The sequence below is a fragment of the Drosophila arizonae genome, chromosome 5 (genome assembly GCF_054131065.1).
Source record: "Drosophila arizonae isolate 15081-1271.41 chromosome 5, UAZ_ARI_1.0, whole genome shotgun sequence".
Lineage (NCBI taxonomy): Eukaryota > Metazoa > Arthropoda > Insecta > Diptera > Drosophilidae > Drosophila > Drosophila arizonae.
The window spans coordinates 7,181,464-7,197,513 of NC_142925.1; the positions used below are offsets into that span (position 1 = coordinate 7,181,464).

At 41.6% G+C, this 16,050-nt stretch overlaps 1 protein-coding gene across 5 annotated transcripts; it reads left to right on the plus strand.

The window, feature by feature from the left end:
• The first annotated feature begins 445 nt into the window (after window positions 1–445).
• On the plus strand, window positions 446–15,681 carry LOC108615307 (uncharacterized). Of its 5 annotated transcripts, none has more exons than XM_089471922.1 (6): window positions 446–783; window positions 1,924–2,473; window positions 9,313–10,539; window positions 10,643–10,933; window positions 11,007–11,189; window positions 12,281–15,681. In XM_089471922.1, the coding sequence occupies exons 3-6, from the start codon at window positions 9,313–9,315 to the stop codon at window positions 12,737–12,739; spliced, it is 2,160 nt and encodes a 719-aa protein (XP_089328048.1). In that variant the 5' UTR covers window positions 446–783; window positions 1,924–2,473; the 3' UTR covers window positions 12,740–15,681. The 5 variants fall into 5 exon arrangements, with proteins under 5 accessions (XP_089328048.1, XP_089328044.1, XP_089328045.1 ...); XM_089471918.1 differs by lacking the exon at window positions 1,924–2,473 and adding an exon at window positions 3,220–3,522 and having other exon boundaries at window positions 447–783; XM_089471919.1 differs by lacking the exon at window positions 1,924–2,473 and having other exon boundaries at window positions 447–783.
• Window positions 15,682–16,050: the final 369 nt, after the last annotated feature.

Consider the following 16,050-nt stretch of genomic DNA (forward strand, 5'->3'; position numbering starts at 1 on the left):
ATGTTCGAAGAGCAGCTATTACTTGTTAAAATTACTTTACTCGATAACGATAAATAGTGTACCGATAAGTACTGTGGCGGCAAGCTTAAATCTCATATTTATGCATCATTGCATCGCAATTGGCCGTGCATAGTTGCGCAATTAGAACGATTGCATTTTGTGTAAGACGGCCAATTGCTGATGGAAACTCGTTGCTAACCCAAACCGAGAGCTGAGCTCACTATGATCTGGCCCAACAACAACAGCAATAACCAACCAACAAGCTGCCACTATTGGTGTTGTACATTATTATTTTGTTGTTTTCTTTTTCTTTTTTTTTTGGCCTAAATCTGTAGGCCTTGAGGAAACGTCGAAATCGCTTCGACTTGTTTACTGAGCGCGCGCAGTTGAAGCGGGACTGACTCGAAAACTGCAACACACTGAGAGGCGCAAGCACCAACAGCAGCAGCAGTAGAGGCAGAGGCAGAGGCTGAAGCAGACTCAACAATAGAGCGGCCGTCGCGGCGTCGGCAGTGCTGTTTCGTCTTTTGGCCCATACAGATGTGGGCAACGCGTGTGCGTCCGTTATTTTATTATTATTATTGTTGTTTATTATTTAAGCCTTAACTTTTTGCTCGCTGCGCTTGCCCTTTCGTTTCGTTACGTTTCCGAATAACAACAACAGTGTGTTGAATTTTTTCTGATTTTCGCGTTCGCTCCAGAAACAAAAAACAAACAGCTGCACAACACTACAAGAGTAAAGCAGTCGCCGCGTTTTTGATTTCGGCACAGCCAAGAGTGGAGGTTAGTTCGATTGTTGTTGTTATTGCTGGTGCTGGTGGTGCTGCTGCTGCACCTTGCGCAGTCCAGCCCCCTAAGAAACTGCCCACCACTAACTTCCCATTGAGAAACGAACCAAGAATTGCAGTGACTCTGTGTACATGTGTACGTGAGTGTGAGTGTATGAGCGCTGAGAGCGCGCAGCTGTCTCTGTATGTGTGTGTGTGTGTGCGTGTGTATTTTCTTGTTAGAATGCACCTTGTGGTATTTCAAAATCCGAAAATTGCCAAATACAAACGCCTTTCGGAGACTGTTGCGAAATATTCCAGCTGCGCTGAAGGTAAAATTTAGCAACAAGAACAAATACAAGGCCCGTTACTGTCTATTGTTGTAGTTGCTCTTATGAAAATCCATGTGTCTATTTTAGATGCTTTATATATTTGATGAGTATATGTATGGCTATTTACAAAGGAATTCTGATTCAATGTGTGTGTGTGTGTTTGTGCGGCTGTGGGTGTATGTTCTTTATTTTGGATTATGTGGCAGCCAAGGGTATATGACAGCCCCTGGTGCTGCTTCTGGCTTTCCAAAATGTTCCCACACACACACACACACACATGGACACATTAACAGTCTGTGCATTGGCCAACATTTACCTACGTCACGCCCACCTGATTTTCAGTGCAATCGCGTTGGCCCAGTTACGGGCGTGCGCGCGCTCCAAGACAAAATACTCCTACAAGGTCGATTGCCTCTATATATGCTGTATGTATATGTATGTATGTGTGTTTATTTCTATACCAGTTTCTAAACTTGCCGCAGCCAGTTTCAATTTCTACTGGGATTATCTGCTGCTGCGCTGCTTGCAGGTGCTGCTGCTGCTGCGACGGCTCACTCATTACGACTATTCGTTTCTGTCCGTCTCTTATACCTTTTCGCATCTGTGTCTATGTGTGTGTATGTGTGTGTGAGTTTGATTGTGACATAGAAACCAACTAAGAAGTGTGTGGCAATTCATGCTGCGCGTCTCATGGACAAAGCATATTCACATTTACATATCCACAGGCGAACACACAAAAACACACACACACACACACATACTCACAGTTGTATGCTTATATATCTTGCTTGCTCTTATTGGCTGCATATGGTTTTCCATTTCAGCACTCAGCACTCAACATTCACACAGACACACACATGCATATATGTATATGCACATTCCCAACAACATTTTGCACCAACTGACGCACACAATTTCCCCCAAATGCACACACGCACACGCACACACACGCACACAGAGCTTGCAAAAGATCTATCGCATGTAATGAAAACGGGCGCAACTTAGCCTCACGTCTGTCGTCGCCGTCGCCGTCGCCGTCGCCTTCTCTTCTATCTCTTCCTTCTCTTCCTCTGCTTCCCACACCGCTTCCTTCTTCTAACCATGCCGTGTGCCCAATTCACACATAGACAGCGTGCTTTATGTGCGTGTGTGTGTGTGTGTGTCAGTGTGCAAAAATGCTCGAAATTGTGCCTGCAAACACAAACACCCGCAACTGCAACTGCTGCTGTTGCTGCTACTGCAACTGCAACTGTGGTGCAATAAACGCAACGCATATTGCGTCGGCGTTGACGTCGCCGTCAACGTTGGCGTTGGATGCGCTGAGTGTTGAGCTGGATGCCCGGATGGTGGCGACAGTCCGAGGTCGCCGCATAGGTAAGCTAAGCAAGCAAATAAAAAAAAAAAAAAAAAAAAAAAAATACAACCATCAACAGCACGAGATATAGCAACAACAACAACACACTCTAGTTACTATCGTGCGAATAGGCCGCAGTCGCCGAGCGCTCTTCAGGCCCACTACCAACTAAACCTGTTGACCTAATTTCAAATTCTGCTGCTTGCGCCAGTCAACCGTTGTTGTTGTTGTTGTTGATGGTGGTCGTGCTGCTGCTGCTGCGCTGCCACTGAGAGCTCGAGCGCGCCAACGATTGGCAAATCTTTGCACAGAGGCTGCGTTTCTTAGAGGGGTTGTGACCTGAAGCATATATGTGTCACATAATTAGCAAATAATTATGCACAGTCAAATATGAATTTAATATTTAAATATAAATAAATAAAAATATATAAAAATAAAATTATTGAAATATTATATTCTTTCTATTATACATAAACAGTAAATATATAAATATAATTAAAATATATACAAATATGTACCATTATTTTTTATTTTTGAAACCCCCTTTTTATCTAAACGAAAATGGAGCGGCGACTACGCCACTGGCATTTCCGTCCCAAAACAAAACAGAAACTGAGACTGCCAGTCAGACAGGCAGCAGCAGCAGCAAGAGACGTTCGCTCTGTCTGTCGGTCTGTCCGACGCGTCTCTGTCACACACACACACTCGCACACACACAAACACATTTTGTACTTCCACCAGCTATTGCAGTTTGCTTGGGTTTCAGTTCGTTCGTGCGCGTCGTCGACGCCAGCGCCAATAAGCGGAATAGGCAACGGCAGCGGCAAACGGCATCGAAAATCGGCATCGAAATCGAACGAGAGAGCGAACTGATCGAATAGAATACGCGCGCAGTGAATTTTCGAGGGAGGCATTGCGCAGGTGTTTCGCAAAAAAAGAAGGATAAACAATAACAACAACAACAAAAAAGAAACGAAACAAAACGCATAAACAAATGCAATTGGCAACTAACTAGAACGAAAAGTGATACAACACATAAATAGAGTGCGCGAATAGGCGTCTAAAGCGTGTGAGTACCAAACACATATCTTTCGGAAGCCCAATAATGTACGTCCCAGTAACCACCACAAGAAATAAAAAATGAAAAAAAAAAAAAAAAATTAAGAATTGCGGTCGCCGCCTGCCCCAATGGGCCGCCGACGCCACCGCAAAATGTTGCTGCTGCTGCTGCTGCTGCTCCACTTGTCGACGCAGTGACGAAACGTATGAGTGTGTGTGTTTGTGTGTGTGTGAGCAGAGAAAATCAAGTGAATCAAAATGAGCGTATAATTAGGTCAGCACAAAAAAAAAAGAAGAAAACAAATTTATACGCCAGCCTGAGTGCCACTTACCAAAGAGAGCGCGAGCATGGTGTGCGGAACGAAACGAAACGAAACGGGACGGAACGGGACAGCACGGGACATACCATTTGCCATAAATAATTAGAAACTAATTCACGCCGTTTTAATGCAATTTGTGCAGCAATTAGAAACCAATAAGAAAGTTGCGTGTGCATTAAATGTCAATGCACAAGTTTAGGCTTGATGTAATTGCGAAAGCAGCTAAACTGTAATTGTATATATAAAATATATAAATACATAGCTTATATATTTAAAAGCAAATGCAGCAACAACAACAACAATACGTAAACAAAAATGCTGCATGCCGCCTGCCCAGTTGGATATTTCGCGCTCTCACTTAAATTACGCTCACGCGCCTACTCTCTCTGGCACTCTCTCCCTCTCCCACTCTCTCTCACACATTTCTTACTCTCTTTTTTGTTTAGACGCGCTCTCTTTTGCTCTTGGCGCTCAGCTGAGCAACGCTGCCCACAATTGAACTATTTTTTACGCCTTTTTCTTGCCTGCTTTTCTTGGCTGTTGTTGTAGTTGTTTGTTGCTGTTGTTTTTGTTGCTGTTGCCATTTGCTTGTTGGCCGTGGCAAGTGTTTCGCAATGTGCGCGGCGGCTGCTGTTGCTGCTGCTGCAGCAAATGAAATCATCGCTGCGGCAGTTGTTGTTGCTGCTGCTGCTGCTGGCATTGATGTTGGGAGGGAAATTCCTGTTCCACTTTCTATTATGGGAGTAACGTCGCTGCCGGCGTCGCTGCCGACTTCGCTGTCAACGCTCGTTGTAATAAAAGCAGCGACAGCAGCAGCAGCAAAAGTAGCAAAAGAGCACGTAGCATTTAACTGTGTCACCGTGGAAAGTGGTTTCACGTCGTCTGTCCCACTGTCCCGCTGTCCCACTGTCCCGCCGTCCCACTGTTCCGTCTGTTTGTCGTCTCGTGTGCCTGTTTGTTCTTGTTCTTTAAGCACATGTCACTCATACACACACAGTAATGCGCGCTCATATACATATGTATGTATGTACATGATCCAATCGGAAACCAACTCAAGCTTAGACTTATTGGGCGCAGCGTTTTTAGGGTACGCACAAACCAACCTAGTTGGTTGGACTTGTATTTAATGAGCAACGCAAAGGGTCTAATTAGAGCTAAAATGTGCATCTGCTTTGCAGCTATATTTAGATTTGAACCGCTTCTATGCTAATAAAAATAAACATTAAATAAAAGTATTAAATAAATTAAAAACAAATAATAATTCGTTATGCAGCTATGCATTCATATAGTAACAATTGCCAGTTTGTACAAATCAAATCCAATTAACTCCCATTCAAACGCCAATCGGAACTCGCAGCTCTCAATGAATTCAACCTGGAAATCCATTCAAAGCTAGCTTCGCCTTATTAGAACCAACATACAAATTTGCAAGCCCAACTAGAACGTGTGCCTGATTGGACACGGGGCCTACAGGGGAACGTTTTGGGAATGGTTCATTGATTTGCGGTCTAATGAAAGCAAGGCATGCCAAAGCGAAGACGCAAAACATAAGTAAAAACAAAACCAAACGCAAACACAAAAGCAACAACAAAATCACAGCTCGACCGACTGACTCATTTTCTTTGAGCATGAATGGGGGCAAAAGCACAGTGAAGGGGCGTAGAGGAAGGGGGCCTCAGGCGAGCGGGTGTGGGGTATTGGGAAGAGGTACGACCTCATCTTGATGCCACTAGAAAACCGGTAGGTGAATGCTGTTAAGGTCAAATCGGTTATGCGAGTGACTGCTGCGTGCATATGATTAAACCAACAACAACAGCTAAACAAAAGATTTATCAAAATTCAATTTGAATTTGAATTCGAATTCGAAAGACAGGCAGCGCTAGCGTCGACGTCGACGTCATTAAGGGCTCTCAAATTGTTCCAATTATGTCGCGGCGCTGCTTAGGCAGTGCGTGCGTCTGTATGTGCATGTGTGTGAATGCATGGCTCTCTCTCACTCTCTGCTTGTGCGTGTGTGTGTGTGTGCACGCTCTCATTTTGGCAAGCTACGCTGAGATTTGTTTTTGCTTTTCATTTTAAAGTTTGCCAATTGGGAGCAGCGCACGAAAATGCGGGACATCCCAAGCGTGCGTCGCAGTCGACGTCGCTGTCGCTGTCGCTGCTGCAGCAGCAGCTGCTGCTGTTGTCGTTTGACCCAGTTGCTCTCGAAAAACTTGACCCAATGACTCCATTGGGCAGCTAACTAGCTTAACTAGCCAACTATTATAAATACTCTCGCATTTTTAATGCCAAAGCGCCAAAAATAAAAACTAAAATAAAGAAGAAACAACAGCAACAAAAACACCTAAGCAACTCATAATTAACCATACGCAAAGGCAACAACTATTGGTGTGCGTATGTGCGTATGTGTGTGCCTATGTGTGCGTGTGCTTGTATTTGCACCCTTTGACTCCACTTAAAGCAAAGAAGAGGCAGAAGAAGCAGGCGAAAAATCCATTGCGCGAAGCTGAGACACTCTAACTGTTCGATCTGATAAGATTGTGCAAACCTATAAGACTTACCATGTTTGACTTATTGGAATTGCTTTATTTGCGAATTCTCTATTTGGAATTTCTTTATTTGCGAATTCTAGTAGAAATTCTGTTATCTTGTAATCTGCAGCAATTGGGAACCATTTTGGAAATTGGAAATTCATTGAATTTAGCCGAAAGCGAAGACTTAATGCACTTATTGCACATGGCATATGTATGAAGTATGCAAATGTAAAATAGAAGTTGAAATAAATATGTTTGTGGAAAAAAAAGAAAAATCACATTTAAACAAGATGACCATTGAATGCTCTGCCTTTGCAAAATATTTGTATATGAGAAATATTATATTTTAATACATATTATTATTTAATAATAATTTTAATTGCATAATTATTTAGTATAAGCAAGATTCTGCTTCTGGGGTTTCTCTGGCTCGCACTCGCTCCAGCTATCCAAATAAATTTTGAAGATTTTGTAATTCTAGCTTTAACAGCAGTTCATTTTTGGATATCTGAACATAAGTTGTGGGAATCGAATGCTTTATTCAATGTGGATTTTATGCATATGTGGATTTGATGCATATTTCGTTATTTCTAGATAGTTGAGATTCATAGAAAGTTTATTTGATTTTTCATACAAAGATAAAACAACGTATTTGTATTTAGTTTTCTTATAGATCAATTTTGTTGTCTCTAAATTTACTGAGATATTTGCCATTGAATTGAATATCTTTATATGTAACCAGATAAATAATTAATGATACATCTATATGCATTTATATTTCTATGTCTATGCATACATTTATCTATCCACATATATCCATATATATGTATCTGCATATACCATCTAAAATATGGGCTCTTCAAGTTCAAGTTGTGAAATGTGCAACAAAAGTATTTAAAAAACTTTGAATACCCGTCCAATGGCAAGGGCATCAAATGAACCAAACCGAATGAAACCTGTTATAATGAATAAAACCTTTTTATATTGTAATTATTTTTTACATATTTCGGCTTTTTTTTTTATTATATATTTTTTTGAGGGCGCAAAAGTGAAGAGATTTACATAAAAGTTGGCACTCGGATTATTTAGGCCTAAAAACTAAAACTTTTGAAATGCCCCCAATTTGCATGATGATGTACTCTATATATGTGTGTGTGTGTGTGTGAGTGTGTGTGTGTGTGTGTATGCACATATATGTTTAGCTTTGCTTGGGAGTCTTGTCTGCTCGATTGTCCCTGGCTTTTGTGAACTGGCTAATGCTAATGCAGATGTATATTTATACATATATATATATGTATAAATATATGTATATATGTATATACACTTATATATCTCAATATACATATATCTACATTCATTTCAAGGTCGCAATTTGTTATGTTAAAATTCGTTTTGGTTTCTGACTCTTCAAGCAAAAACAAAAACAAAAGCAAAAGCAAGAGCAAAAAAAAAAAACAAAAACAAAAAAAATACAAAATACAAAATCCATCCCAACTTTGACCTATTGAAGAGACGCAGCTGTAGACGCGCTCAGACTTAGAATGCAGCTGTATCTCAGTAAATGTATCTGTAGCTTGTAAATGTAACTGTAGCTGAGTAACCACATGTATCTATCTGTGTTTCTGTGTGTGTGTGTGTGTGTCTCTGTGCCCACCTGCCCGACCAAGCCAATTGGCCTCAATAACTTTGGTATTTTCAAGCAACGTGGCGAACGCCCAAAAATGGCTTTTTTTTGCAGCCCAACTTAACTGTACATAGAGAGATATATATACAACATATATATACATACATGTACCTATACACATCTATCTACACCCATATCCATATATCTCTGTATAACTCTACATGTTTTGGCTTGTTCTTGGCCAATTTGTTGCATTGGCTCTAAACATTGGCCAAAACCTCTCCAGATGCTGACCCCGATTCGATTGCTTTTTGTTTCGATGCCCGCCCATAGGCAGCCAGGCGGGCATATTAGTTGACTGGCTTTGCATGTTCGCCGCCCTTCACCTGGTTTTCCACTGTGGGAAGCCAAACATTTGCTGAACTTCGAGTTGGAAGAGAGAAACTTTCTATATTATATATTGATATACTCTAGTATAGTCGCGTATAGCCCAGACCTATGAATACCATTCGTTATGGCTATGGTCTTGGAATTAGACAGCTTAGCTTGTCTACGCTATAGATGGGATCTCTAAATATTTAAATACACAACGTTTTCAGTATGTTGCTTGAACTAGTTCACTAGTGGAACTGGTTCATTTCGGGAATTGGTTCTTGTATATATTTATTCATTTTGTGTTCCATTCTTATTTCTGTGCGCTTTTCGTAGTTCTTGTTGATAACTTGTTCATTTTTTTTAACTAGTTCATAATTTGAATTTATACATTTTGTGTTTCATTCTCATTGGTTTTCGCTTTCCATAGTTCAAATTGGGAAGTAGTTAATTTTGGTCTTAAATTCATTTTGAAATTTATTTATTTTCATTCATGCTTCATTTTCATATATTTAAGAACTAGTTCATTTTGGTAACCTGTTAATTTTCAAATTTATACAGTTTATGTTTCACTCTCATTTGCTTGCGCTTGTGTTGAGAAGTAGTTCATTTTGAGAGCTAGTTCAATTTACGAACTAGTTCATTTTAGTAACTAGTTCATATATTTAGTTTATTCTTATTTGACTCTAAGTATATACGAAAAAATCAATAACAATAGCAACAAATATGTTCCCTCCCTTTCTATAAAATATAACTTTGTAACGGTTCTTTTGTGAACTAGTTCCAAAGTAGTTTGACGCTCTAGCTCAGCAGCTACAAGAGCTAAAGAGCTGTAATTTTGTATGCAACTGAATCGTTCCCTTAGCCACAAATTTATATATAGAAACTTTGTCCAACTGGATATCCTTCGCTATACTCCTCTAATCTCTGCCCTCTACTGCCTCTTGCAGATGGCCGAAGCAGGGATAAGCACAGCAGCCAGCGGCATGGAGCTGGCCCTCAAAGACACCAACCACAATGTGGCTGGCCTCATCGTGGACATGACCCCGACGACGGCCGCCCTGCTGCACCACAATGCCCTGGCGCTGCGCAGCCTGAAGGAGGCGGCCACCGAAACGGAACTGCAGGAGTCGCCGCGCTCACTGGCCACGACACCGACGCCGACGCCAACAAATCTGAGCACGGCGCCCCACTCGCCGCCCATGACATTCCGTTGCGAACGCTGCGAGAACTTTGAGACGAGCTCGCGGGCGTCGCTGCTGCTGCACGTGGTGCAGTGCCTGGCCGGGCAGGTGGTGGCGGTGCGGCTGAAGAGCGAGCAGAGTGACGAGCCGGAGAACATGAGCGTCAGTCACATGGACAGCTGCAAGCAGGAGCTGGCCACAACAGAGGCGTCTGCTGCATCGGCTGCGGCAGCGGCAGCGGCGTCAGCGTCAGCGTCAGCATCGGGAACTGGCGCCGGCTCGAGCTCCTCGGCCAGCTCCTCGCCGGCGGGCAACTCCTCGTCGTCGTCGTCGCGCAAGGTCTTCGAGTGCGACGTGTGCAACATGAAGTTCTCCAACGGCGCCAACATGCGCCGCCACAAGATGCGGCACACGGGCGTCAAGCCGTACGAGTGCCGCGTCTGCCAGAAGCGCTTCTTCCGCAAGGATCACCTGGCCGAGCACTTTACGACGCACACGAAAACGCTGCCCTATCACTGTCCCATCTGCAATCGCGGATTCCAGCGCCAGATCGCGATGCGCGCCCACTTCCAGAACGAGCACGTGGGCCAGCACGATCTGGTCAAGACGTGTCCGTTGTGCAGCTATCGCGCCGGCTCCATGAAGTCCCTGAGGATACATTTCTTCAACCGGCATGGCATCGACCTGGACAATCCGGGTCCGGGTGGCACCTCCTCGCTGCTGCTGGCCCTCGAATCGCAGGCGTCGGCGGCGGCCGCAGCAGCGGCAGCGGCAGCAGCGGCCGCAAGCTATGCACAGCCCCAGGTGGGCCAGGTGGGTCAGCCGACGCTGGCGCCGGCCCAGGTGGGGCAATCGCAGGTGGCGGCCAGCCATCAGAGCGATAGCGGTGAATCGATGCGATCGTTGGAGAATGCCACGCCTCCCATGCACTTTCTGACGCCCCACGTGGAGATCTCAACGCTCAGCGAGAGCGGCAATACGGAGCTGTTCAATGTAAGCGCCATCTACAGTTCAAGTTTGCCATTCACATGCGATCCATCTTTGGCTCATGGGCTTTTAGCTTATTTGCGTTTTGCGTGAATCTTTTCTTCAACAGGGCAACAACAACAACAACAATAACAACACAAATACCAACAACAACAACCACAGCAGCAACTGCAGCAACAGCAACAACAACAGTAGCTCAACTGAACCCGATTCAAAGGAACATTCACTGCTCCTCGCCCCCCAAGAGCTGCCGATGGACTGCAAGGCCACGCCCATCACATCGAGCAGCGGCTCTAACAAGAGCCACGCCCATCTGCATCATCAGCTTCCACACCACCATCATCACCATCATCACGAGAATCACATAACGCCTTCGATTAGTCTAATACCCATCAAACAGGTGAGCAAACGATATCAGTGGATAAAAATTCCAATTAAATTTTGTAACTTCCTCTTTTAATTCTTAATCGCAGGAGCCGGTGTCGCTGGAGGAGGCGGCGGCGGACAAGAAGGAGTCGCTGAATGGTGATGCCAATAGCGATACGGAAAGTGCTGCCAATAACAACAACAACAATAACAACAGCAGCAATAACAACAACAACAACAACAACAATTGCAGCAGCAACAACAACAACAGAGTCACCTCATTGATCAAGGTAGATGAATATAGGGAATATGGAGGGTAATCGAGAGAGAATTACCTTCTATTAGATAATTATAATAATGGGTATTCAAATGATGTCAAATGAGTGCTTAAAGTGGATTTGTGAAATAGTTTGAGAGCAATTGTATAAGAAAAACAAATCTGTTACTTAGAGTACACAGACAGCAACAAGCAATAGCTCTAAAACTGTAAAGTTCACTGGCTGCTAAAGCCAATTTGTGTAGCCAATGAGATCCATCAAGCGAGTGCAATTCAAACTGTAACAGGCTAAGCTGTGACTCCTAAACTGTTGTCTCTTTGAGCATCGCCCTGTAAACTGTGACTACTAAAATGGGGAAAATAAAATACAAAACTATTGTTAACAGTATACAGCTGAAACTCAATTCGTGGGCTCTCAAACTGTAGCATTAGATTAGTGAACTTGCTGGCTTGGAGTGGGCTAAGGGCGTTTGCTTCACTTCAGTCGTTAGTCTCCGTTTATAGTCACAATTTGATGATAATTTCGAGTCACAGTTCACGACAGTCACATTCACATTTTAGAATCACTGTCACTTTAAGCAACAGTTTGAGAGGCTCTATGTTTGGCTCGCATGAGCGTTTAATTTGTTGTAGAGGAAAACACTTTGAGTGGGACTTATGTCCAAGACACGCCCACTGCAAGCACTCGCATTGACATCTAATTAGATTCTAATTGGATAATATATATAATAATGATGCACTCTTTAAGTTAGCGCCACTAAACTAATTGACATAATTCTCTTTTGTTCTCCCTAACCTCACTTTTCTTATTCTTCTTCCTATTCTGTTTCACTCTCTCTCCCGTTTACTATCTCTCGCTCCCTTTCACTCTCTCTATGTATTCTTTTCACTCTCTTCGTCTCTCCTTTTTATTCTTACACTCCCATTTACTTCCTCTTCCTCTTTCACACTATCTTTCTCTCTATCTCTCTCTGTTTCTCTCTCTCTCTCTGCCTCTCTCTCTGTTACTAATTTTCTTCCTTCTCCCTTTGTCATTTACTCTTTCTATCTCTCACTTCTCACTTCTCTTCTCTTCTCTCTTCTTCCACCTCTCTCCGTCCTTAGGTTTCGCCCTTGAAGTCACTTCTGCGTGAGGATCTGAAGCGTCGCATTTGCGCCAAGGCCAACAATCGCATCACCCGGAATGCCACGCCGCTGGAGCACGAGCTGCAGCAGACGATGCTAAATGGGGCGGGCGGTGGTGCGAGTGGCGCCTCGGTAGGTGGCAGCACGGCCAGCACGCCCACAACGCCAGCGGGCGGCACACACAACGGCAACCAGAGCTCCACGCCCATTTGCAACGGGACGATCACGTCGTCCGGGCAGGAGAGCGACCTCCAGCTGAATCGGAAACTGATTCTCACCTGCCATTTCTGTGGCATCGAGTTCCCCGACGAGACGCTCTACTTCCTGCACAAGGGCTGCCACTGCGAGAGCAATCCCTGGAAGTGCAACATCTGCGGGGAGCAGCTCAACAATGTGTACGAGTTCAATGCGCATCTGCTTAGCAAGAGCCATCAATAGCAGCCACAGTTTGGCAGCCACTGACACAGTTTGGCAGCCAATTAGCTGAATAGTAGACGTTATAAGGAAAGATATATACATACATACATACATATATGTATACAGAATTGCATATATATATAAAGTTTGACAGCCACTGATGCAGAAGACGTAGATATATCCAAACGTTGACAGTTTGAGTGCAATTCACAGCTTACGGTAAATCTAGACAAATACGGGCAGAGGTACACGTATAGTAAACAACAGTTTGACAGTCACTGATAAAGAATATGCAACCAAAATAGAATAAACGCTTATCTTATGTTACAGTTTAACAGCCACTGACAGTCATCTTCTAAGTAGAGGCAGAAGCAAAGAAAAATATCCAAGGCAAGAATATGGCATATACTACAGTTTGACATTCACTGACAGCTGACACTCAACAGAATCTTCCATATTTTAAGCAGATTTTAACCGGCTCTACATAAAGAAATTCTAGAGAAGCGTAGCTGACACTGCAGTTTGACAGCCACTGACAAACGATATATCTAACAGCTCAATAAAGGCGGCATCAGTGCAAAAGAAGAAGAACAAGCAGCAAAGGGTGAAGAAATCAATAAATATTACACGCTAGTTTTAAAGTTTATTAAAAATAAAACAAAAAAACAAAAATGTTTATACAACATAAAAAAAACAAAAACAAAAAATACAAGAAACAATGAGAGCTACGTAGTTACCTAATCCCACAAAAACAAGAAGAAGAAGAGCAGCAGCAGCAGCAGCTGAGAAGAAAAGTTGAGCAAACTTACAGTTTGAGAGTTCTTCAAAAGAGTTATCAATAGAGTTGATAGGAAGAACTAGAAAAAGTTGTAAAACCCATGCGTAAATCCTGTTATGTAGTCTTAATTAAAGCAAATTTTTTAGTCTATAGTCGAGTGTAAGAAAGAAAAACAAAACAAGAAAAAAAAAAAAAAAAAACAGTAAGGAAAAGAGAAGGCAATAAATTGAACAGCCAGTTTAACTGGCAGATGTTTTTAGTGCGTGCCGCCAACGCCAGAGGGCGCTCTTCTTTTGTAAAACTTAGGCATTTCTTCGATATATACAAGCAAGCAGCTAGACAAGACAACAGATATACATATATACAGATCAGATATATATATATATAGGTATATATTGGTATACAGTCTATATAGTATGTCTGTGCACACTTTTGTCCATATACTTCACATATATTGACCATAACTAAGGGCTTTCAATTTGTTATTGTTTTTCAGAGTTTATCTAGGAACAATAAAAACAAAAACAACAACAACAATAAATTCAATTTAATTAACAGATATAATCTTTATATAGAGTATATATAGTATATAGTATATATGCAAATACTGAATATACACAGTTGTACGTTATAGCCAGAACTCACTGTTTTAGCCAACACACACACACACAGATACAAACACACACACACAGAATTATTATACTCGTACCTTTTACTTAGCTACTAGTTAAACTAACTTATAAAAATTGATATATATATATAGAGAGAGAGATCGATCTATCTATATATCTCTCTCGATATCTATATAGATAAACTTAAGTCTACGAGAGAGAAAAAATTTGCGCTTTGCAAAAGTTCGCAACTTTTTTTCCAGCGTGAAAAATTTTCGCACAGTGCTGCTCAAAAAGATGACTGCATGCGCATACAACAAACTGACACTGTGTCAAAAAAGTATACACACACATATACGTATATATATGATACATATATATATATATATTTCAAGCAATTTTTATGTAACGAAATGCAAATGTGATACGAAATTGTTGTAAATAATTGGTAAAAAAAAAAAACAAAATGATAATGTAGAAAAAAATGTGAAAAATTTTAATTTGTTTAAACTAGAAAAATCGAAAATGAAAAAGAAAAAAAATGATAATGAAAAACTATGCCTTAGATGCCTATATGCGATATACGAAGCACGTTTTGCGTATACACTGTACAAAATGAGAGTAAACTAGCATCTAGTTAACTTTAGTGTTTAAAAATCAAAATTGTGATCCTTAATGTTGCCCTTTCCCTCACACACCCGCACACCGTATGCCTGTAGCTACTCCCATACCCCTAACAACTGTCTCTATTCCTAATTAGGATTAAATACTTCCACTACTCCTATACACTACCCACAGACTCCTACTAGATTCTCTATCTCTACGTCCCGTCTCCTTCCCTTACTCCTAACTACCTCTATTTGCTAAGCCAACCTCTCTCACCTCTCTCACGTTGCTAACATCTCTCGGGTATAGTAGGCAGCCTCTTATTGGGCTGCCTTAACGTAAGTCTTTTAATCAAAATTGTGATCCTTAAAGATGCCCCTACCTACACCCCTACTTGAGAATATCTGCCCTGAGCTAAACCATCCCCAGCACCGCCCCTCATTGACATCACTTGCTAGCTGAATTAACTGAACTTTAGTTTCAAAAATTCATCATTTTGATCTTGAATATAGATCTTCTACCTACTCTACGCCTAAAAAGCTAACAGTCCCCCAGCTATGCTACCCCTAAATCTTATCTTATCCTATGCAGTTTGAGTTCAATTAAATTTAGCAATGCTTTCTAGAACCTTGCCTTGCCTAAAGCTATACCAATCTATCGTTCTATCGTACTACCCTTATCTAGGAAACCCCTAGCCCTTGCGACTTCAGTTTAGTTTCTCTTTGAAGCTGGTGATCCATCAACTAAAACCTCCAACTTCCCTCCCTAACTATCCGCCCTTTTACTAACCTAGCTCCCTTCACCCCCCTCTCTCTCGCCCCTCTTTGACATCACTCGGGGGTTGTATGCAGCCTCTCGCTGAGCTGCTGTGCGCCAATTTTTTACACTTCAGATTTAACATCCGTCCATGAGGTTCACAAAAGCAAAAAAAAAAAAAAAAAAAAAAAAAAAAAAAAAAAAAAAGAAAATTTCTAGAGTTCAGAGATCTAGTAGCAAAATATATATAAATAAATAAATAATAATAATTAATTTAAACTAATTAAATTTGTTATATAATTACTAAATGTAAAACTTTTTTATATGAAACAAAAATTGTAAATTTGGGTTTATTTTTAATTCTTATAAATTTAGCTTTAAAGTTATATTTGTTGTTAATTTTGTTTATAGCACAGTCAACGTTTTTGGCAGGGCCTGCAGCACTTGCATTTTACACACACACACACACACATACTTGTACACATACCTGTAGCAAATATTGTAAATGGTTTTTATATATAAACATACATATATATATATATATATATATATCTTTATCTATATATATTTAATATTTTTTT

What these genes read in the sequence shown, in the direction of transcription:
- LOC108615307 (XM_089471922.1), top strand. Translation starts at nt 9,313, where the DNA reads ATGGCCGAAGCAGGGATAAGCACAGCAGCCAGCGGCATGGAGCTGGCC. An exon ending in GTCTAATACCCATCAAACAG is followed by an intron (nt 10,934 to 11,006) that starts GTGAGCAAACGA and finishes TCTTAATCGCAG; the next exon opens with GAGCCGGTGTCGCTGGAGGA. An exon ending in GAGTCACCTCATTGATCAAG is followed by an intron (nt 11,190 to 12,280) that starts GTAGATGAATAT and finishes CTCCGTCCTTAG; the next exon opens with GTTTCGCCCTTGAAGTCACT.